General features: G+C 50.0%; 1 protein-coding gene across 3 annotated transcripts in view; it reads right to left on the bottom strand.

The window, feature by feature from the left end:
• UBA1 (ubiquitin like modifier activating enzyme 1) overlaps nt 1–24645 on the bottom strand; it is a 284616-nt gene that overhangs the window by 73240 nt on the left and 186731 nt on the right. For all 3 annotated transcript variants that reach the window (XM_086940309.1, XM_086940308.1, XM_086940310.1), the window contains exons 18-22: nt 24084–24279; nt 23332–23406; nt 22653–22842; nt 15419–15507; nt 15201–15293 (exon numbers count right to left, since the gene is read on the bottom strand). In XM_086940309.1, coding sequence (XP_086796435.1) covers nt 15201–15293; nt 15419–15507; nt 22653–22842; nt 23332–23406; nt 24084–24279 — 643 coding nt within the window. The remainder of the gene's footprint in view (nt 1–15200; nt 15294–15418; nt 15508–22652; nt 22843–23331; nt 23407–24083; nt 24280–24645) is intronic.

Here is a 24645-nt window from a genome sequence, read left to right as displayed (position 1 = left end):
CGCATCCGCCACCTGGCGTGACGCACCAGAAGGATGCAGGAGGCCATCAGTCCCAGAAGCCGCAGCGTCAACCTGACCGAGACCCGGGATAACGGCCCGAAGATAGGAATCAGAGCCTGAATATCCCGAACCCGCTGCTCGGGTGGGTAAACCCGAAACTGCGCCGAGTCGAGAACCGCTCCGATGAAGAGGAGCTTCTGAGAGGGACACAGGTGTGACTTCGGCACATTGATGGAGAACCCCAGCAAGTGCAGGAGGTCGGCCGTAGTCTGGAGGTGGCTGACGACTGTCTGGGGCAAGCCCGCCTTCAACAACCAGTCGTCGAGGTAGGGGAAGACTGATACCCCCTGCCTGCGCAGATGGGCTGCGACCACCGCCATCACCTTCGTGAACACCCGTGGGGCGCTGGTAAGGCCGAAGGGGAGCACGGTAAACTGAAAATGCTCTTGGCCTACCGTGAACCGCAGGTAACGCCGGTGGGCCGGCAGGACGGGGATGTGGAAATAGGCGTCCTGCAAGTCCAACGCTACCATCCAGTCTCCTGGGTCCAGGGCAGCCAGGACCTGAGCCAAAGTGAGCATCTTGAACTTCTCCGTCCGGAGGGAGCCGTTGACGTTCCGCAGGTCCAAGATAGGGCGTAGGCCCCCTTTGCCCTTCTTGGGTACCAGAAAGTAGTGGGAGTAACAACCACGTCCTACTTCTGGCCCAGGAACGCGCTCGATGGCCCTCTTGGCCAAGAGGGCCGAAACCTCCTCCTGCAGAAGTTGCAAGTGATCCCCCGACACACGGTGGTATTGAGGTGGCATGTGTAGGAGAGTAGGGTCTGCAATCCTATGATCACCCAGATTTTTTGCTTTTGTTTCACTGGTTTACGACTTTCTCTGGCTGTGGGCCTGCCAATCAGACCCACAGCCTGGCTGTTCTCTTTCTAAATTACCTCATGTACCCTAGGTGCATCTACCAATTGGTACTGGGCCACCTTATCAGACCCTGTAACTCAGGGCATAGGTGTACCCAGGGCTGCCAGGGGCTGCAGCACGTATTGTGCCACCCCTGGCTGGCCTCCTAAATTTGACACAACTGGCTGCATGACAGCTGGGGCAAAGTCGTGTAATCACCCTTTGCTGTAGGTGTAGTATACCTATACCTAACCCTAAAATGGACACACAGATTCCTATCAGTCACTCCTATGGCAGGCCTTGACAATCCTGAAGGCAGAGTGCTTGGAATCGTGTGAGATGGTGCTCTGGCATGAGCTGAGCCTGTCTGCAGCTTGCGGAATCAAGTCCTAATAGCTGTTCCATGATATCGCATACCATATACTCTTAAGTGCATTATAATCCTCGCGGTTAAATGCTATCTTTGGTATTGCTTTATCAAAACATGTCGAGTAAGGTGTCATACGAATTGGAATACTAACCCCTCGCCAATTCTGGCGACGGGGTTAGCATTCCACCCTTCTAGAGGGACACGACATGTATGTAACTGTGAACCCCGGTTAAAGTTAACTGAAGCCTCAGCTCCACAAAATGGATGCTGCCACCACAGACACGAGTCTGACCCCCTGCAGCTGGGAGTCCTTCCAGTGAGGGGAGCCTGGACAAAGGGTTTCCTGTCAGGGGCGGTGCTAGCACCGTCCCAGACATGGTTTTGTGTATCCTGGGTAGGCAGGGCTTTTCAGGAAGGTGACTGCTGAGTGGCACCCCGGTGCTCACTACGCATAGGCCAGTCAGAACCAGTTCCAGGGGCACACCAGCCCCCTGGCCTGGGGAAGTCCGGCAGGGGAGAGGGGTGTAACCACCCCCCTCCTGGTCCCACCCATAGGCAGGACCTAGTCACCGGGTCAGCCCCCTTTTTTAGTATAAAGATGGGAGCGGGCCCCCTGTTAAAATTAGATCATCTTTGGAATCAAGATACCACTTTCTTCGAAAGGACTTCACGATTTCTTCTTCAAGATTCTCCCTTGTGGCTAAGGAGTAGTCACCCTGCATCAAGCGGGCACCATCCTAAAGAACACTGCGGTCTGCTGCAAGTCCTTCTTCACGAATCCGACGACCCAGCTCGACGAGACCCGGCTTCCCTGGCACCTCTGACCTCTACTCACCTCTACAGCCAAGCTGAGAACCGTGAGTGCGACGAGACCTCAAGGGACCGACGATCGCCAAGACTGCACGACATCTTTACTGCAAGCCCACCGTGTCCTCCACTGGTGAGTGCTTTGGGGTCCGAGAAGCCCCGACCCTGCGCAGCTCCAGCACCCAAGATCAGCCCCCCTGCATCTCCACGATCGGCGTGGGGCCCTTCTGCTGTTTGCTGTGCACCGCGTTGTTTTGGCTACTAGCCGGCTGGCTTGTGGCCTTCTGAACGACGCCCAACGACTTCACGACTGCTGGTCTGGTTGCTCCAGACTGGCCCTTGCTTCCTTGTTCAAGAGAGGCACCCCGGACCCTCCTGGTCCACTCCAGACGCCATTTTAGGTCCACCGCGTGGGCTTGAATTTGCCAAGGCTTTGTTGCCCAATCCTGGGTCCAGCGACGCCGACAGCTTCTATCTTCGTGGGACAGCTCGATCCTCCATCCTGGTCGCCGACAACGCCTCCTGGTCCGTGAGATCTTCGAGTCAAGCGTCACCCACTCACCTAGTCGAGGTGGCTACCATCCGGTGCCCTCCTGGTGCCCACTGACTACTGGCTAGTAGTCTCGAACTTGGTCCCCTCTGCTTTCAGGTGTCATCTATCTTCAAGATCCAGGCTTGGATCCGACTGAACTTTCTTCACTGGTCACCGGCCAGCATCTTTTCTTCCGGCTCCTGGTCCGTCCACGAGGATTCCCGACGTCTTTTCAGACCTATGCAGCTGCAGCCCCTGGGCTAGGTAACTTCGGCATTTCGGTGCCCCAGCATAGCCTCACTATCCAAGGGTCAGAATCTACTTTCGTTTTCTCCCTACCAGGTCGGGTTCGCCCGAGAACACTAACTTTCTAATTCCTAGCTACCATAGACTTTTGTCCCGCATCTCGCGTGAGAGTGCACACACTGCACCCGAGTCCCCTAGGCCTCCTAGACGTAATCTAACGATTCCCTAGTCAAGTCCTAGCGATTCCAAAAGCTATTAGTACTGTACTTACCTGCTAGGAATTTCGCATTCCACTTTCAGAGTATATGGTTTTCCGTGCCCCTCGGGCATTTGTATATACTGTGCTAACTTAAGTATTTTTGTAAGAGTTTTGGTTTGTGCTTAGTACCCTGTCCTCACAAAGAGTACAGGGCTGTTGTGATCTTTAATAAATAACTGTTTATTTTCATAACACTTGTGTGGTGTCCTTTCACTGGGTATTCAAGGGGTATATGTGTGGTAAACAGCTGGCTTAACACGCCCTCTCGAGTCTTTAGCCTTAGACTGCTCGTATCCATGCTACTAGGATAGCTGGTCTATAAGGTTGACTTACAACCAATCATCAATAAGGGTTGCTGGACTGATACATAGTGGGCACTAGAATAGTGACCACTGCATATCAGGCCACCTTCTCACATTGGTGAGCAGCGGTTGGGATTTGAGCTTGCTGTTGTTTTACCACACGTATCCTAAGAATATCTTGTTGAAAGATCACATAAGTACTGTTAGGTACACATAACTAAAGCTTAGAATACTCTGAGTTCTACTGAACCAGCTGTTGTAGCTCCTCAAGGCTTAGCACACCTTGGCTGCAACTCTTAGCAAGGGATCAGTAGGTAAACACATAGTGTAGGTAGGTGCATCACTTACACCACACTAGAAACAGTATGTCGGACAAAGGAGGAAACACTGAGGTTCCCCTTGTGTCAGTTGACCCTCCACAGGTCATCCCTTCAAGATATACTGCGCTTAGCTTCCATGAGTTACGACAAGTGTGTACCTCTAGGAAGATTAAGCAGGGGTCTAACCCCACAACTGCCTTTCTGATTGGTCTCTTAGAGACTCATGATGCAAGGAGGGCTGGTAACCCAGACCCTTCTAATTCAGATGGCAACATGCCCTCCTTACAGGGTCCCTTTGATGCCCAGGACCATCCTCTTCAGGAAGCAGATGATGCTGATGATGAGGATGATGATTTGGTATCAGGGGATGAGGCAGAAAAGGAACAGGTAGAAGTCAACAGACTAACCAGGTCCAACTTAAGCAGACATGAGATGGGCACTAGGGGACCCTTGGGGCCACTCTCAGGTCAGCTTAACATTGGGAATGGACGAGATAGATCTCTATCAAGAGGCTCTATCAGATCCCTTCATACCAATGGCTCTCAACGTTCCTCTCAAAGGGGAATGACATCTCCCCAGAGGAGAATGTATGAAGCTAAGGAAAAGGCAGCCAATCTGAGGATTGAAAGGGAAGAACTTGCCCTGGCCAAAGAGAGGCTTGCCTTTGCTAGAGAGCAACAATTGAGTGGGACAGTCCCCACTGGTGGCAGCATTGTACCTAGCAATAGGGAAAGGAGTTTTGATACAAAACACCTTGGTAAGATAGTGCCCCCCTTTAAACAAGGGGATGACATCCACAAATGGATTACTGCTTTGGAGAGGGCCTGCACTGTGCAAGGTGTTCCCCCAAGTCAGTGGGCAGCTATCTTGTGGCTCTCCTTTGAGGGTAAAGGAAGAGACAAGCTCCTCACCACAAGGGTGGAGGATGCTAATGATTACCAAGTCTTGAAAAATGCACTGGTTGATGGGTTTGGCCTAACCACTGAGCAGTACAGGGTGCTGTTCAGGGATACCCAGAAAACTCAGTCTCAAGATTGGGCTGACTTTGTAGATTGTGCCACTAAGGCTTTTGAGGGCTGGTTGCTGGGCAGTAAGGTTACTGATTATAAAGGATTGTACAATTTGATGATGAGAGAGCAAATTTTAAACAATTGTCAGAACCAGTTGTTGCATCAGCATCTTGTTGACTCAGATCTGACCTCTCCCCAAGAATTGGGAAAGAAGGCAGACAGATGGGTTAGAACAAGAGTTAAACAGAACCAGGGCCAGAATCAAGGTGGTCAGAAGAAAGCAGACCAGAAGGGTAAGGATTCGAAAGGGGAACAAAATGACCAGAAGTCTTCGACAGGTCCCCAACAACCCAAAGAGGGTGGGGGTCAAGTTCCCCAAAAGAAGAAAGAAGGCCAATCTAAAAGGTGGTGCCAATACTGCAAAAGTAAAACTCACTGGTTTAGTGAGTGCACCAAGAAAGGAGGAGGGCAGACTCCTGCCACTGCAGCCCCTAAGGCACCTGTGCCCCCTAGTACAGCCAGCAGTGGTAGTGCACCTCCCAAGGGTTTAGTAGGGTTAACCCTGGGTTCTGAGGGGAGTGACAACTTAGTTGGCACCCTCACTCAGGCTGTCCTTGTCAGTACAGGGGATATGGATATGTCCCCTGACATAAGTCCCAATACTTTGGGCAAATACAGACAGACACCTTTTATTAATGGAAAAATGGCTCAGGCCTATAGGGACACTTGTGCCAGTGTCACAATGGTGACACCTAGCTTTGTGGACCCTGGACAGATCATGCCAGGTACAGAATTCCTGGTGACCAATGCAAGCAATGTCACTACCAATCATAGTATGGCAATTGTAGCTTTCTCCTGGGGAGGGGTAACTGGCCAAAAGAAGGTTGTAGTTAGTTCAGACCTCCCAGTGGATTGTTTGTTGGGCAATGATTTGGAGTCATCACAATGGTCAGAAGTGGAGCAGAGGACTCATCTGGAAATGTTAGGTTTGCCAGCACATGTGTTTGCTGTGACTAGGTCACAGGCCAGAAGATGCCCCACTGAACAGGTGCTGGATCCTGGAACAATGGACCAGACACCTTCCAAGAAAAAGAGCAGTAGGGTTAAGGCTGTGCCTTCCCCCTTGCCCCAGGTTGTGGATCAAGTCTCAGAGGAGGCTGACCTGCAGGAATTGAGGGAAACTGAGCCTAGAGAGTTTGAACTTGATCAAGTTGAATTCTTGGGTTCAGGGGGACCCTCAAGGGAAGACCTGGGGAAGGACCAGTTAGGCTGCCCTTCTCTTGAACCCCTCAGACAGCAGGCTGCTGCTGAGGCTGCTGGGAACGCCACAGGTACCCACAAGGTATACTGGGAAGATGGACTCCTGTACACTGAGTCAAGAGACCCCAAGCCTGGCATGACCAGGAGGCTGGTTGTACCCTTGTCTCAGAGAGGTTTCCTACTTACCTTGGCCCATGAGATTCCCTTAGCAGGACACTTAGGCCAGACAAAGACTTGGGACAGGCTTGTCTCACACTTTCACTGGCCTCACATGAATGAGGATACCAAGGAGTTTTGTCGCTCCTGTGTCACTTGCCAAGCCAGTGGTAAGTCAGGTGGCACAACAAAGGCCCCCCTTATACCAATGCCTGTGGTGGGGGTGCCCTTTGAAAGAGTGGGGATTGACATTGTTGGTCCAATGGAACCCCAGACAGCATCAGGGCACAAGTTTATACTGGTGGTAGTGGATCATGCCACCAGGTATCCTGAAGCTATTCCACTTAGGACCACCACAGCCCCTGTGGTGGCAAGGGCCCTAGTTGGAGTGTTCTCCAGAGTGGGCTTCCCTAAGGAGGTTGTCTCTGACAGAGGTGCAAACTTCATGTCAAGCTATTTAACTGCTATGTGGAAGGAGTGTGGTGTCAATTACAAATTCACTACACCCTATCACCCACAATGCAATGGGCTTGTTGAAAGGTTCAACAGGACCCTAAAAGGGATGATTCATGGACTACCTGAAACACTCAGGCGTAGATGGGATGTCCTGATGCCCTGCCTTCTGTTTGCTTACAGAGAGGTCCCACAAAAGGGGGTTGGCTACAGCCCTTTTGAACTTTTGTATGGGCATCCTGTGAGAGGCCCCTTGTGTTTGGTGAAGGAAGGATGGGAGAGACCTCTCAAAAAGCCTGCAACCAACATAATGGACTATGTACTTGGTCTCCGCTCCAGGATGGCTGAGTATATGGAGAAGGCATCAGAAAACCTTAAGGCCAGTCAAGAACTTCAAAAAGCTTGGCATGACCAAAAGGCTGTCCTGACTGTTTATCAGCCTGGACAGAAAGTGTGGGTGTTGGAGCCAGTGGCCCCAGCAGCACTCAAAGACAAATGGTCTGGGCCCCACACAATTCTTGAGCAAAAGGGAGAGGTCACCTACCTGGTGGACCTTGGAACTCCCAGGAGTCCCCACAGGGTACTCCATGTCAACAGGCTCAAAGCATATGTCGACAGGAAGGACATGAGCTTGCTCATGGCCATAGATGAGGGACAGGAGGAAGAGAGTGACCCTCTCCCAGACCTGCTCACTCAGAATCCTGATGATGGGTCAGTAGATGGTGTTGTCTTTTGTGGCAGCCTCTCTGAACATCAGCAGAAAGACTGTAAACAGGTTCTTCAGTCTTTCAGACATATGTTCTCTCTGACACCCAGTCAGACCAATTGGTGCACCCATGAGGTTGACACTGGTGACAGCCTGCCAGTCAAGAGTAAAATCTACAGGCAGCCTGATCATGTTAGAGACTGCATAAAAACTGAAGTGCAGAAAATGTTGGAATTGGGAGTCATTGAACCCTCAGATAGCCCTTGGGCTAGTCCAGTAGTTCTAGTGCCAAAGCCTCACACCCAAGATGGTAAGAGAGAGATGAGGTTTTGCGTAGACTACAGGGGTCTCAATGCAGTCACTAAGACTGATGCCCATCCAATACCAAGGGCAGATGAACTTATAGATAGATTGGCTTCTGCCAACTACTTAAGTACATTTGACTTAACAGCTGGGTATTGGCAAATCAGGTTAGCTGAGGATGCCAAGCCCAAAACAGCATTTTCAACCCCTGGTGGGCATTATCAATTTGTGGTAATGCCCTTTGGTTTGAAAAATGCACCTGCCACCTTCCAAAGGTTGGTGAATCAAGTCCTTACTGGGCTGGATGACTTCTGTGCAGCATATCTAGATGATATTGCTGTCTTTAGCTCCACCTGGGAGGATCACCTGGTCCACCTGAGGAAAGTGTTAGAGGCTCTGCAAGCAGCAGGCCTCACTATCAAGGCCACCAAGTGCCAGATAGGGCAGACACAGGTTGTATACCTGGGCCACCTTGTAGGTGGAGGCCAGGTTCAGCCACTGGAGAGCAAAATACAGTCAATCAGGGACTGGGCTCCTCCAACCACCCAGACTCAGGTTCGAGCTTTCTTGGGCCTGACTGGATACTACAGAAAGTTTGTCAGGAACTATGGTTCCATTGTGACACCATTAAATGAACTGACAAGTAAGAAAATGCCAAAAAAGGTTCAGTGGACAGCAGGCTGTCAAAAAGCATTCGATGACCTAAAGCAGGCCATGTGCACAGCACCTATCCTTAAGAGTCCAGACTACTCCAAACCATTCATTGTCCAAACAGATGCTTCTGAGTTGGGTGTGGGAGCTGTTCTTTCTCAACTGAATTTTGATGGTCAGGATCAGCCCATTGCTTTTATAAGCAGAAGGCTGACCCCCAGAGAGAAGAATTGGTCAGCTATTGAGAGGGAGGCCTTTGCTGTGGTTTGGGCCCTGAAGAAGCTGAGGCCATACTTGTTTGGCACTCACTTCAAGATTCAGACCGACCATAAGCCCCTCTTGTGGCTAAATCAGATGAAGGGTGAAAACCCCAAACTGCTTAGGTGGTCCATTTCCCTACAGGGGATGGACTTTACAGTGGAACATAGGCCTGGTACTGATCATGGCAATGCCGATGGGCTCTCCAGATATTTCCACTTAGAACAAGAAGACTCACCTGGTCAAGGTTAGCTTATTGTCCCAAAGTTTGGGGGGGGGTCATGTAGGAGAGTAGGGTCTGCAATCCTATGATCACCCAGATTTTTTGCTTTTGTTTCACTGGTTTACGACTTTCTCTGGCTGTGGGCCTGCCAATCAGACCCACAGCCTGGCTGTTCTCTTTCTAAATTACCTCATGTACCCTAGGTGCATCTACCAATTGGTACTGGGCCACCTTATCAGACCCTGTAACTCAGGGCATAGGTGTACCCAGGGCTGCCAGGGGCTGCAGCACGTATTGTGCCACCCCTGGCTGGCCTCCTAAATTTGACACAACTGGCTGCATGACAGCTGGGGCAAAGTCGTGTAATCACCCTTTGCTGTAGGTGTAGTATACCTATACCTAACCCTAAAATGGACACACAGATTCCTATCAGTCACTCCTATGGCAGGCCTTGACAATCCTGAAGGCAGAGTGCTTGGAATCGTGTGAGATGGTGCTCTGGCATGAGCTGAGCCTGTCTGCAGCTTGCGGAATCAAGTCCTAATAGCTGTTCCATGATATCGCATACCATATACTCTTAAGTGCATTATAATCCTCGCGGTTAAATGCTATCTTTGGTATTGCTTTATCAAAACATGTCGAGTAAGGTGTCATACGAATTGGAATACTAACCCCTCGCCAATTCTGGCGACGGGGTTAGCATTCCACCCTTCTAGAGGGACACGACATGTATGTAACTGTGAACCCCGGTTAAAGTTAACTGAAGCCTCAGCTCCACAAAATGGATGCTGCCACCACAGACACGAGTCTGACCCCCTGCAGCTGGGAGTCCTTCCAGTGAGGGGAGCCTGGACAAAGGGTTTCCTGTCAGGGGCGGTGCTAGCACCGTCCCAGACATGGTTTTGTGTATCCTGGGTAGGCAGGGCTTTTCAGGAAGGTGACTGCTGAGTGGCACCCCGGTGCTCACTACGCATAGGCCAGTCAGAACCAGTTCCAGGGGCACACCAGCCCCCTGGCCTGGGGAAGTCCGGCAGGGGAGAGGGGTGTAACCACCCCCCTCCTGGTCCCACCCATAGGCAGGACCTAGTCACCGGGTCAGCCCCCTTTTTTAGTATAAAGATGGGAGCGGGCCCCCTGTTAAAATTAGATCATCTTTGGAATCAAGATACCACTTTCTTCGAAAGGACTTCACGATTTCTTCTTCAAGATTCTCCCTTGTGGCTAAGGAGTAGTCACCCTGCATCAAGCGGGCACCATCCTAAAGAACACTGCGGTCTGCTGCAAGTCCTTCTTCACGAATCCGACGACCCAGCTCGACGAGACCCGGCTTCCCTGGCACCTCTGACCTCTACTCACCTCTACAGCCAAGCTGAGAACCGTGAGTGCGACGAGACCTCAAGGGACCGACGATCGCCAAGACTGCACGACATCTTTACTGCAAGCCCACCGTGTCCTCCACTGGTGAGTGCTTTGGGGTCCGAGAAGCCCCGACCCTGCGCAGCTCCAGCACCCAAGATCAGCCCCCCTGCATCTCCACGATCGGCGTGGGGCCCTTCTGCTGTTTGCTGTGCACCGCGTTGTTTTGGCTACTAGCCGGCTGGCTTGTGGCCTTCTGAACGACGCCCAACGACTTCACGACTGCTGGTCTGGTTGCTCCAGACTGGCCCTTGCTTCCTTGTTCAAGAGAGGCACCCCGGACCCTCCTGGTCCACTCCAGACGCCATTTTAGGTCCACCGCGTGGGCTTGAATTTGCCAAGGCTTTGTTGCCCAATCCTGGGTCCAGCGACGCCGACAGCTTCTATCTTCGTGGGACAGCTCGATCCTCCATCCTGGTCGCCGACAACGCCTCCTGGTCCGTGAGATCTTCGAGTCAAGCGTCACCCACTCACCTAGTCGAGGTGGCTACCATCCGGTGCCCTCCTGGTGCCCACTGACTACTGGCTAGTAGTCTCGAACTTGGTCCCCTCTGCTTTCAGGTGTCATCTATCTTCAAGATCCAGGCTTGGATCCGACTGAACTTTCTTCACTGGTCACCGGCCAGCATCTTTTCTTCCGGCTCCTGGTCCGTCCACGAGGATTCCCGACGTCTTTTCAGACCTATGCAGCTGCAGCCCCTGGGCTAGGTAACTTCGGCATTTCGGTGCCCCAGCATAGCCTCACTATCCAAGGGTCAGAATCTACTTTCGTTTTCTCCCTACCAGGTCGGGTTCGCCCGAGAACACTAACTTTCTAATTCCTAGCTACCATAGACTTTTGTCCCGCATCTCGCGTGAGAGTGCACACACTGCACCCGAGTCCCCTAGGCCTCCTAGACGTAATCTAACGATTCCCTAGTCAAGTCCTAGCGATTCCAAAAGCTATTAGTACTGTACTTACCTGCTAGGAATTTCGCATTCCACTTTCAGAGTATATGGTTTTCCGTGCCCCTCGGGCATTTGTATATACTGTGCTAACTTAAGTATTTTTGTAAGAGTTTTGGTTTGTGCTTAGTACCCTGTCCTCACAAAGAGTACAGGGCTGTTGTGATCTTTAATAAATAACTGTTTATTTTCATAACACTTGTGTGGTGTCCTTTCACTGGGTATTCAAGGGGTATATGTGTGGTAAACAGCTGGCTTAACACGCCCTCTCGAGTCTTTAGCCTTAGACTGCTCGTATCCATGCTACTAGGATAGCTGGTCTATAAGGTTGACTTACAACCAATCATCAATAAGGGTTGCTGGACTGATACATAGTGGGCACTAGAATAGTGACCACTGCATATCAGGCCACCTTCTCACAGCATGGATGGAGGGGAAGACTCGAAGGGGAGGGAGAAACCCCTTCGGACAATTTGCAGCACCCACCTGTCCGAAGTGACTGTATGCCAGTGGGAGAGGTGATGGCGAACCCTGCCTCCCACAGGCGTCACATGGGCCTGAAAGCTCGGACTAGGAAGGTTTTGAGGCGGGGGCTGCTGAGGGAGGTGTGGACTGGCCTCGCCGCTGGCCCCGACCACCGCCACGGCGGTCCCCACGGCCGCCACCGCGTTGCTGAACATTCTGCGGCGCGTGGCTGACGGTCCGTGGTGGGGCGCCCCTTCCGTGGCCACGAAAGGAGCGAAAGGCACCCGATTGCTGGCGTGGGGCCGCAAGGCCCAAGGACTTGGCCGTGGCCCTGGAGTCCTTAAAACGTTCCAGCGTATGGTCTGCCTTGTCGCCAAAGAGGCGACGGCCATCAAACGGCATGTCCAGGAGAGTGGCCTGGACATCGGCCGAGAAATTGGCGGACCTCAACCAGGCGTGGCGTCGAACCGCCACCGTCGTTGCCATCGCCCTGCCCAGTGAGTCCGTGGTATCCAGCCCACACCGGATAGAAAAGCGTGCCGCATCTCGGCCGTCCGCAAGGGTTTGGCTGAGTTTAGCCCTGACCTCCTCAGGGCATTGTGGCAGCACCTCCGCAACCGTGTCCCACAGAGTGTGGGTGTAGCGGCCCAAGAGACAGTTGGTGTTCACTGACCGGAGCCCTAGGCTCACAGACGAGAAGACCTTCTTCCCGAACTGCTCATATCTCTTGGATTCCCGATCGGGCGGGGCCGTCGGGAATGCGGTCTGGGAAGTGGAGGCCTGGATGACCAGGCTCTCGGGGGTGGGGTGGGTGGACAAAAAGCAAGGGTCGCCCGGTGCCGGGCGGTAGCGTCTGGCCACGTTCCTATCCACAGGGGGACCTGTGGCGGGCTTGGACCAAGTGCCCAGCAGAACGTCACACAAGGCCTCATTGAACGGCAGAAGGGGCTCCGCGGAGCCGGACTGCTGTTTGAGCACCTCAGTGAGGAGATTAGTCCTCACGGCCGCGACGGGGAGCTCAAGGTGTAGGGCCTTAGCTGCCTTCGTCAACACTACACTGTAAGCGGAACCCGCCTCCGAAGCCACAGTCGGGGGCGATGTAAATCCAGTGTCTGGCGATGTGTCAATACCACTGGCCTCCCCAAGCTCATATGTCCAGTCCTGATGAGACTGGCAATCACGTGCCAGAGGGTCCTCGGACCCCTCCCACTGCTCCTCGTCACCCGGCTCCTGGAGACCAGGATCAACAGCCAGGGCCTCCTCGTGGAGATAGAATTCTCCGAAGGTCGTCGGAATCGGCGCCCAGCGGCGCCCCTCCGACGCCTGAGGCGGACCGTAGGAAGCATTGGGGTCGGCAACCACTACGGCTGCCGGGGACGACACCTGAAGGGACGTCGCCGGTGAGGTCGTAAGGTCGACCGGCGAGGTCCCGGATCCGGAGCCGGATCCAGCGAGGTCGCGCGGCGCCGGGACCGAAGTCGCCAGCGGCGCCGGGGCCGAAGCACCCGACGTCGTCGGGGCCGAAGCGCCCGACCCGGAAGGACCTCCAGACGGAGCCGATCGGCCCGAAGGCGCCACGGGAACCGACTGAGGAGGGAGGGCCCTCATGGCCATGAGGTACCTCTCGACCTCCTCCTGCGACGCGCCGTGCCCAGGGACCCGAAGGTGTGGGGCAGGCGGCGACGCTTGCGACTCCCGCGGAGCCGCGTGGGCGGTGTCGCCCGAATCCCCGGTCGCATCGTGCGAGCGACGGGGCGGGTCGGAGGACCGATGGTGTCGCTCCGACCTCTCATGCCTCTTACCTGAGGACTTGGAACCAGACGATCGGTGACCACTCCCGGAACGTCGATGACTCCGACCTCGCGACCTGTCCCTCGACCTCCCGTGGGACCGGGACCGGGACCTGGAGCGGCGCGGGGCCGACTGCCTCAGCTCGAGACGCTTGCGGGACCGCTCCCGCCTAGCCTTCGACGTCAGGGCCCGGCAGTCGTCACAGGTTCGATCGTCGTGGTCGAGGCCTAAGCACTTCAGGCACCGGCGATGGGGGTCCGTGACCGACATGAGTCGGCCGCACTTCGAGCAAGGCTTGAACCCGGGCATCCCTGGCACCGATAGTCGAGAATCGACTAAGTAGAGGATCAAAAAGATCAAAAAGATTTCAGTCAAAAAGTGACTGGGGGTAGAGCTTCTTCCGGATCTGCGCTAGCTGGCGCGGAAAAAAGAAGAACTGACGTCAGCGCGCATGGGCGCCGTCTATATACTCCGATGACGTCATCCCGGCGCTCACGACGCCGACGACGGACGCGGAGCCGCAGACGACGCCTACCAGCGCGCAGGAGTATTGCTACGCAAAAATTTCCGGATCCAGTCTGACGCCTGGGGATATTCTAAGGTAAGGAATCTATCACTAACGTGTCTCTTTCAGATACAGGTTACAAGCTGAAGGGGGTCTTAAGCTGGTGCGTGTGCACGTTGGAGGTGGGAGCTCTCTGTGCCCCGATCGTGGACTGGTTCTAGTCTCGGGAAGAACTGCACGCATGGGCTCTTACTAGGAGGTCATTGTATTAGCACAGTACTCTTGCTTTCACAGTCTTGTCTCCCCTTCATCCCACTCTGTCTGCTCTCCCTCCCCCCCCCCCCCCCCCCCCCTTCCAATCAGTCACAGGGCTCCAGGTTACGCCTACCTCCCAGCGCAGCCAGGTGGTCGGAGATGGAGGGCTGTGCTGGTAGTTTAGGATGCCCTCGCCATAAAGCTCGATACAGGAACTAACTGGGCTGATTATATATATATATATATATATATATGTATAGGGTGGTATACTAAACCACATGAGTGCTATTGATTATGTGCCCTTTGCCTCTCTGACTTCTTAACAGTACACGGTTATCGTCCTCTGTGGACTGCCTTTCTCACAGAACACTTAACACACGCATGTACATTTCCTCCTTTAAATGTGAACCGGTACCACAGTGGGCCGTATTTTTATTTCCTGTCATTCCCTGCGATTCTTTAATGCGACATGTGAAGACAAGTTTTTTTGCCAGGCAGTGGGTAGTTTGACATGAAACTTGTCACCAGACTGGGAAAGTGAATTAAGGTCCCATATCGAAAAAGATCGACGTCTTGTTTTGGATGACACTACCCCAAAGACAGCAAAACAGAGCAAGATCTCCGAAAAATCACAGTGACTAAAAACGAATGCTCCCCATTCCTACTGTGTGTATATGTTGGAATGCACACAAGTATCACCAACAGATTCTTTGAAGTTAGGGGAAATTAAGTATTCACCACAAAGCATCGATTGGCAATCATGGTATGTGTTCTGCAACAGAAAATACACTTGGCAAAATATCATATTAATCCAGGGCTAAACGGAGTGGCAGTAGTTGATAGCGTCTTATCCCACGTGCATAGACTATTTCCTATAACACATTTGCCCCACTATCACATACTATTATACATAACCTTGTATATAGTTATTGCTTTCAAAACAAAATAGATAAAAAAAACAATGTCATTTGCAATACCAACATCTTTAAACTTTGCTACTGCGAGACCTATTGCATTGGAATGCTTGTTTTCTAGTGCAGTGGTAATAACTTTTGCACATTCCCTTACCTTGTGCCGATCCGCTGCAGGAATGTCATAGTTCTCAGCACGCAGGTTGGAGGCGGCAACAATGAAATCCATGTGGAAGTTGGTGTCATCATCCTAGTGCAAATAGAAAAAGTGACGTTATTTGACTGTTTAATTGGCAGGTACCAATGACCAACAACTGAAAAATATAGCACTAGACTAATTTTTAGGCTCCACCCATGTAGAGTAAACTACCTCACCTTTTCAAACTCAATGGGAAACATTTTGAAGGGCGTCAACTTGTCTGGTTTAGGGAGCGAGTTCTTCAGCTCTTCCAATCGACTGTCATCTGGCAAAAAAAAAAAACAAAAAAAAAAACAGGAATAAACCAACGTTTTCAGCTAATCCCAAGCTTAAAATGTATGTACATCTTTCAATTAAAAAGATTCAGAGAAGAGAGGATATGCTCCACAATACACTTTCAGTTGAAGTTTACTAGCTCTCTAACACGTAAATCAAAGTTGCACACTGTTGACAATATTCACTATAATTTGGCAATTTCCAGGGGGACCAGAGAAGGGATTGGGACAGGCCCCCAAGATGTCTCAAAGGGCTTCATTAAAAGGCACCATGGGACCGAGTCAGCGGAACACAATAGGATGTGCCTCATCCCCTAGCGTTAACAGGTCTACACTAGGTAGCAAAGTGCCCTATTTTGCATTGTTGCCCCCCCCCCACTTTTTGCCTGGTGTTTATGCTCTTTGACCAAGTGTGCCCTGGGTTCCTGCTAACCAGGTACCAAGGGCCTATGTTCTTTCCCTAAAACTGTACCTTTGCAACCCCAATTGGCACCTCTCTGGCCACATGCAAGTCCCTTGTAAATGGTACCATAGGTACCAAGGACACTGTGACCGGGAAGGCCTTTGGGCTGCAGCACTTATTGTACCACTCAGAGGCCCAATACCATTACACACACTGCCATTGCAGGCTACATGAATGGAGCTGGTATAGAAGCCCGACACCAAAAGACACCCCTGCACCTGATGCCCCACGGTCTTGGGTGACCCAACAGACAGTGTCCAGGCAACCCCCAGCATCTCAACTCACCTCTCCAACCGGTGGTTGCCTCCAGGAACCTCCTTGCCCGAACCGGCAGTGTTGGTTCTGGCTGGAGATCTCCCCTTGACAACAAGGCACCCAATCCCATCTAGAAGCATACTCCTTACTTAAGAATTTTTACCAGCTGTCAGAGTATATCCGGCAATTTTTCGTGATCAGTACTCCTGCTAGGTAGTTGATTAGGTATGTGGCGTCTATTGACTCTGTGTGGCGACATTGGAAGTGAAGAGCAGAGTGCCTATATAGGCAGTAGTGTTTTGTGAAGGTGTGCAGAAGCACACGTTGCTGCCAGGCAGATGTCCAGGTCTGGGACTGCTCGTGCTAATGCAGTGGTCGCAGCCTTAGTTCTGGAGGAATGAGCATGCAAGCTATCACAGGGTTGCATCTTGGCCAATGCGTAGTTGATCTTAATGCAGAGCACAATCCATTGTGAGACACTCTGCTTCTGCACAACATTCACTCCGACATACACCACGAAGAGTTGGTTGTCCAACTGGAACCCTTTTGTGCGGATAACGCAGAACAACAACGCTCTTTTTGGGTCCAGTCAATGGAGTCTCTCCTCTTCCTTAGAGTGATGGGGCAAGCAAAAAAAGGAGGTAAGGTGATGAACTGGCCAACATGAAAGTGAGTGAAGTCTTTCTGCATAAGGGGATACGCCTGGGACTGTGGTTTCTAAATTAGAGGAGGACATGGACAAATGGATCTCCTTACCATTGTCGATCTTGGGGCGCATAGCACTTATGAAAATGAAAGTTTTGCTGTGTTTCCTTTTTCTGTTTTGCAACATCCCCACGGTACTGTCAAGTAACTTTTTTCGTCAACTGAGGGGCCTGATAGTTCGGTGTGCATGGGCGGGTAAGCAACTGAGAGTGGAATGGAGCATTCTCACGCGCCCGTACTCAGCTGGGGGCCTCAACGCCCCAGATTTGGAGCTATACTATCGCGCGGCGCGCCCCTGCATATCACTGGATCCACGGTCCGCTGGATATCCCATATGTTCGCATCAAAACGATTGTGGCAGACCCGACGCCTCTTCCGACGCTGCTGGCACAGCCCAGCGACCGACGATGGGCATCCTTGACTCCCTAAAAGCGGTAACCCACGCGTGGCATCACATGATGCAGTTTGCTCTACGCCCTGAACTCAGCTGTGGAATGGTGTGCCTGGCTGGCTCCATGCTTGGAGAAAGAGGTGATAATAGCACTGAAAAAACTTAACATCCACAAGATGGGCGATCTGTTCTCAGACGGTGCAGTCCCCTCTTGGGATGACATTGCTACGCGCGACGTACGCAGCCCAGTGATATGTCGTTTCCAGTTTCACAGAATAAGACACGCACTTAGAGCCCTGCTAGGGGATGACATGCATGAACCGCATATAATCTCAACGTAGGACTACGTCGTTAACGCCAAGTCCCTGGTGAAACCGATCACTAATCTGTTTAAAATAGACCTGTCGGAAAGAACGGCGGAGTACGCCAAACCGAGACTGGTGTGGCAGTCTGATCTGCAGACTGACCTGACGGAGGAGATATGGCAGTATTGCTGTTCAAGTACAAGGCGCATATCTCTTAATGGCCGACATAGGTTGCTCCATTTCAAATATCTAAATAGGACGTATTACACCCCTGAAAGGTTGCACAGATATGGCCTACGAGACAGCTCAAATTGTGAAAGGTGTGGGGCGCACACTGAGGACTTTCTGCATATGGCCTGGTCCTGTCCGCAAATACACACATTTTGGTGCACGGTATACAAGGAGGTTAACAACACCACACCACTAACATTGACCCCGGACCCTTTGCTGGCTATACTAGGCTACTCTAAGCCTTTACGACCGATACACAGGAGACTTGTGGAGATGGCTTTCCTACTAGCTAAAAGGTGTGTTGCACTTACTTGGATGAGGGGGCCTCCCCACACACTAGCTCAATGGACAAGGGAAATGACATACTGCTGCACTCAGACTGAACACTATAGTGAACTATTACCCCCTCGCAACAGACCTAAAAACTTTTGGTCTAGCTTCCTGGAAAGGGGACTGACACCGGATGTTGCAGAGGACGGAGACCGGGGTAATCTAACGGAGGACAACACTGGCCCAACGTCTGACAGTGCGCTGGACAATGACCCACTCTGATCTTCCTTTGGGTGACATGACGGACGCACCCACAGCAAGGCGACCAGAGTGACTACTGGAGAGAGGGAGAGATAATATGATGTGTGGGGTGGGCTTCTCCGGACATGCTATTGGAGTGACAATCTGAAATGGTAGTGTGCAAGAGTCTCTGCAGAGATGGACCTATGTCTGTACTATTGGACACTATCTGGTATGATGCTCTCATGGTCTTCTGCCAACATTTGTGAACTATGTTTTTTCTAGTTTGCGAAATGCCAATAAAGATATTTAAAAAAAAAAAGTCTTTCTGCAGAAAGGAGGCTCTAGTGCGAAGAAGCAGCTTGTCTGAGTAGATGTTCAGGTACGGAGGCTTGGATGGCAAAGCCTGAAGCTTACAGACCCTCCGGGCAGATGTTATTGCCAGCAGAAAGGTAGTCTTGATGGCGAGGAGCTTGAAAGGAAAATGGTGCAATTACTCAAAGGGAGCGCACATCAGAAAAGTTGAGACCAGATTAAGGTCCCACGGAGGCATGATGAAGGGTGAAGATGGGAACGTGTTGGAAACCTTTTAAGAAACTATGTACAACAGGGGATTTAAAGAAGGATAGCTGATCAGGCAACCACAGAAAGGCGGGGATGGCAGATAGCCCTTTAGGGTGCCCAAAGCAGAGCTCTTCTGGGCAAAATAAATGATAAAGCGGAGGACATGAGAGGGGGGAGCAGAAAGAGGGTCAACCTGGTTTTCACCACACATGGTCACATACTTTACCCAATGGCAGGAGTATAAAGTCTTGGTGGAGGGTCGTCTGGCTGTCAAGATAACAGTGCAGATTTGGGGGCAGAAGGTCAAGAGCTGTCAACTGTTGCCGCTCAATCTCCATTCATGATGGCAGAACGTTGACAGGCTTGAGAGGAGAACCCTTCGGTGCTGCCTCGACAGAAAATTCTCCAGAAGAGGCAGCCTGATTGGAGGACCGATGGTCATGCCTATCAGCTCGGGATACAAAACCCTCCAAGCCCTGTTGAGGTGACAAGAATGGGTTGGGACTTGCCGTTCCCGATCTTCTTGAGAACTCTGGGTAGCAGTGGTATGGGTGAAAGACGTACAGGATGCCTAAACTCACTCGAGACGAAAAGTGTCTCAGAGCGAGAGGCACCTTGGGAACGCCAGCCAGTAGAACTACTGACATTGGTTAAGAGATCTAACCAAGACTCTTGCCAATGCCGAAAGATCTTGCACAACCTCCAGATGGAGACGCCATTGGTGATCTGCTAAGCATCTTCGGCTGAGTTTGTCTGCCCTGACATTCAGAGTCCACCATTTGCTGAAACACCAGGGAAACACCATGCTGACGCTTCCAGCCATGTCCAGAGAAGCAGGGCCTCTTGACAAAGTCCACAACCCCACCCCGCTCTGTCGGCTGCAGTACCACAATGCAGTGATGTTGTCAGTGAACACCTACACTAGCCGTTTTTTGATGGTGGGCAGAAATTATTTTAAATGCCAGCGGATCACCCAGAGCTCCAGTAAGTTGATGTACAGCGAGATGAGAGGCCTCTGATCTCCACCTCTCCCAGATGGCCGCCCATTCCCAGGAATCACTCATCTGTCACCACAGTCAGATCTGGATGGGAGAGGGGTCCGATGCGGACCCAATTGCAATTTGTTAACCACCACTGCAAATCTTTTGCAGTTCACTCCGAGAACTGGACTACATCATAGAGATTCCCCCCAGACGCTGCGCCCACTGAAACTTCAAGTCCCACTTCAGAGCCTGCATATGCCAGCGGGCATATGTCAGAAGTAGGATGACTGAACATCCCCTGAAAAGCCAGTAGTTCTCAGCCAGGTGTGGTGCCGTAAGGCCATAGTCGATTAAACTGATCTGTATAGTGAGTCTTGGTATACGGTCCTTATCTGATAATGAACTTCGCTACATATCTCCAGTCAGAAGCAGCTTAAGAAAGTATGGCCTGGGACTCCTCCAGAACCATTGGCAGCCCCTGCACAACCGAATCCCATAGCACATGGAAGTAACGGCCTAAAAGGCACACAGCATTCACGCATCACAGTGCCAGGCTGGTGGAAGAAAACTTTTGTGCAAGATGTCCAGCCTCTTGGATTCCCTATCCAGTGGGGCGGTAGGGAACGTGCTAGGATTTACACAGGAAGTAGAGGCTTGGATGACCAAGCTCTCTGGGGTAGGGTTTGCATGAGGAACTGGGGGTCCCCTGAGGTCGGGTGAGTCGATGGTGTCAGGCAATCGTCCTGCCCACAGGGGCTCCTGTGCTGGGTTTGGACCAATTCCTAAGCAGGATGTCCGAGAAGGCTTCATTAAATCGGAGCAGCAATTCGGAGGTGGTTACTCCTGGCTGAAGCACCTCTGTCAAGTTCATCTGGACTACCACTGAAGGTAGGCTAAGGTCCGGCTGCCCTTCTCACCACCATAGCAAGACACTCCCTCCTCTGTAGCCACAATAGCCAGTGGTGTCCAATTCGTTCACCAGCATTGAATCCTTCACAGATTCTCATGTTTGAATTATTCCACAATCTGGGAACCCCGGTAACAATGTTAATAAATTAGTGTAAACCCTTGCCAGACATAGCAGGCCTCGAAAAATCCACTCGCAATTTTGCGTGACATTTTATCAGGTCGAGCTATTTTTTTAGCTCTTACTGGTCTGTGCTGGCGAGTGAATTTAAGCCGGAAGAATCAGGACCCCTGTAAATCTTGTTTTTAGCTCAACACATTTGCCTTCTGTTCAAGGTTTAAGGTTTAGTAGTTTATCTAACCAAACTGATTCAATCCTTCCACCACTTCTCTCCCATGAAAGACAAAGACCCCAAGCAATACATCTTACTTGATCCCAAAAACCACTCTGAAGGTATGTGAAGGCATCTCCCTTGGAACACGAGTCATTCTGGTTGACGGCACAGAATGCAGTGTCAAAATAAGTTTTACATGTTCCAAAAGCCCTACTTGAAATTGACTAATCAGTTTTACATGCAGTTCTGGCTGATTGGTTTCTGAGATTATGGAGATCTGGTTGGTGCTGGAATGGCAACTCTGTTTCCAAGTGATCCTGTAGCTGAAGAAAAAACTACAATCAATGGTAGACAACGATGCACCCAGCACTTACACAATTGGTTTGCCACCGTATGGTCCTTCATATGTTGATTTATCTGCCTTTGGCCTCGTTCAATGTTTGGCATATGAAAGATGAATGGTGAATATGTTCATGTGAAGGCCCATGTTTACTTTAGACGCCCTGTATTTTGAAAGTGGCTTAGAAGGGGTTACGACAAATCAAATGAGGACACAGTTCCAAATTAAGTAGGAACATTGCGGATGTTAACTTTTGTCTGAGGGGATGCTGGAGTAGATCAAACTGGTCTGCTACTCTTGCATTAGCATAGGTTGAATAATATCCTTGCCGGAATCCTTTTATAGAAAGATAGTGTACTATTTCATGGTTCTAGCTTAGGTTTTAGCAGTCTACTTCCATGCTGTTTGGCATGTCTTGAAATCACTCTTGTAAACTATCCAAATTAAAAAGGCACATCACATTTACATAAGTCGCCCTTCAGTGATTTCTTTTCACTACATCAAAAGATTTAAAATGCACAAAGGTACCACTTGCTACTTTGTTCTTTATAAACATTTTTTTAAAGCAGCTATACAAGAAGAGCATTTTCAGCAATATTCACATGCTAGCTACAGTTGCAGTTTATAGTTTCTTTCTGCACCAAAGAAATAAACACAAAAATATTGCCTACCCTTGACAGGCTTCTTTGCGTTGTGGCATCCACCAACAGTTACAAAATAAAAAAACTTAAATGATGCAAAAGTGTAGCTTTTAGTAAATGAAAGGAAATTATAAGTTGGAAAACTTACTGATCAACTTCAGCCAAAAGTGTTTAATCCGCAAGTACTGCCAAAACTGTTCAGTAAAGATAATTATTTCAATTTAGCATTTGCCTGAATCCACATCCCTCCAAGACAGAAGAATGTGGTGCAGGGAAGTAAAAATAAAACTGCTCAACGGGCACCATTTCTCCCCTTGTATGAGCCAGGACAACTCATCTCCTTAGGTGAGCAGGCATGCATGATATGCAGCAAAGAATCTACCAGAGCCCTACACTCGTCTGTTTTTGTGTGCAGGCTAACATTTGTTTATAGATAAAGGATTTAAAGGAAGGTGCGAGGACAGAATGGGCAAATCAGCAGAGCAGCAAGTGCCGCAGGCTCATACCAACAGAAGCATGGGCATTCTGGAGCTCTTGATCGGAGACGTGGATTGTGACACCAGATCTAGGAGTGAATTCAGGTACGCGGATTGATTGTAGAATATCAGCCACCGTCGCTCTGTCCTTGGATCCAGGGATACCGTAGGATTGTGCAAAGAGGTTAGCAGCAGCTAATATGTAGTCCATGTGCAATGTCTAGGAACGGATGAGAGAAAAGAAGCATTATTAGGAGCCCTACTTATCACTCCCGAAATTGGATTTAAAACCACCAACATAAAATGAGTGTCATACATGATAACAAACAGGTCCTTTGATATGCCAATGGGGGACTACAGGAGGGTAACTTTCCAAGAAAATCTTAATTCATCTATTCAATAAATAAAATCTATCTAGATTTGAAAGTCAAGGGGGCTTGTACAAAAAGGAATATAGCAGGAGACCACAAACATGTGAACATAAAAGAAAATGGCAGTAAATAAACTAGCAAAAAAAAGCTACAGCACAAAAACACAATCAAATTAAAAACAAACAAGAGCGTTTAAAGAAATATATTTTAAGACGTGACAAAAAGGTAACCAACAAAACTGACAAAAAACATAGGGTGGAATGCAGAAGGACAAACATGGCCACAGCTTCTTAAATGAGTCGGCCTACAAAACTGGCAAATGTGGTCATGTTACTTACCGTGTGTGTATCAAACGTTAAGGCATGTGGGCATCTCTTTGGGCCAGACCAGAAGGGGGCACCAGAGGTGGTGAGCTGCACAAAAACAAAAGTTTAACAGCAGTGCCATTTTCTGTGGCAAAAGTGATAAACACCAAGTGTTAACCAATATATTATCAAAAAACTACAAAGTATTAACTAGACAAATCAGAATCTAGAAGAAACAGCCACTCAGGGCACAGGCTATTTTCCACTTCTTTCTCCCTTTCCAGGTAACTAAGCCAAGCATTTTGGCTTTGCGCAAAACTCAAGCGCTTGAATAGAGGACATATGATTGAGGGGTATGAACAGCTCTTAAACCGTATGCTAAGAAATTAACTGGCACAGAAGTCTTCAAAATCTAGGACAGAAGCAGCAAAAGATAATATCCTCTACTATGGGGAAAAAGTTGTGGGTTATCAAGAGACGCTACTTGGACAAAGATTATAAATACATTCAAGATAACATACAAGTTAACTTCTGAATCTCGAACCTCTGCAAAGAACATTAGCAAAAAAATTTTTTTTTTTAAGTGTCAAATGGTCAGCATATGGAAGCACTAGACTAGAGCCAACCTCTGCTGACCGGGTGCGAATGCAATTTGAACTGGACTTGCTCTCTCCAAGCCAATGAGACAACAAAAGCAAGAGCTCACAAAACACTACCACAGATAAGGAAAAATAAAAAATATGCTCCAATGGGCTCAGGTGCAAGACCCCTCATCTCTCTAATACCTGCTCTGGGGGGAAGTTGTGCAACAGCTGCCGGATATTGTTGGAGTACTGGCTGTGCCAGTGACTGCAGGCCCAAGCCACACAGTCCTGCCACGTCTTGGGTCTGTCTGCCACCAGGCTTTTGTAGACCGCTTCAATGACTTCTAGTGATTGTGAACCAGGCAGTTTCAGCGTCCGATCCATAAATTTGGGATCTCTAATAAAAAAAAAATTAAAAAGTGAATACTGAGGAGGACTCATACCCACTCTGTGCACTTGATAACACAATGGTTAATGATAGGTTACAGGTATTTGCATAATCCATATTATGTCACTGCTACAGTTTCAAAGGATTATAGGACAGGTGTCTACTAAAGGTTGATGCACAAGAAAAAAAATCTCCCTTACGAAGTTTACATGAAAGTTAATATATAAAATAAATGGCTATCAAATTAGAGCGCACCTTACAAAATGTTACCAAATGTTCTTACCCAACTTGAGTACTACTTTTACCAATCTCAGAAGTCTGCATTATTTAGTCAAACTAAACCAACTAACCTATTTTAATAGTTCACAAAGGTCC

Source organism: Lissotriton vulgaris, chromosome 10 (assembly GCF_964263255.1).
Source record: "Lissotriton vulgaris chromosome 10, aLisVul1.2, whole genome shotgun sequence".
NCBI classification, from domain to species: domain Eukaryota; kingdom Metazoa; phylum Chordata; class Amphibia; order Caudata; family Salamandridae; genus Lissotriton; species Lissotriton vulgaris.
Note: the sequence above shows the minus strand (reverse complement) of the source record. Positions and strands in the feature narration are given on the sequence as shown.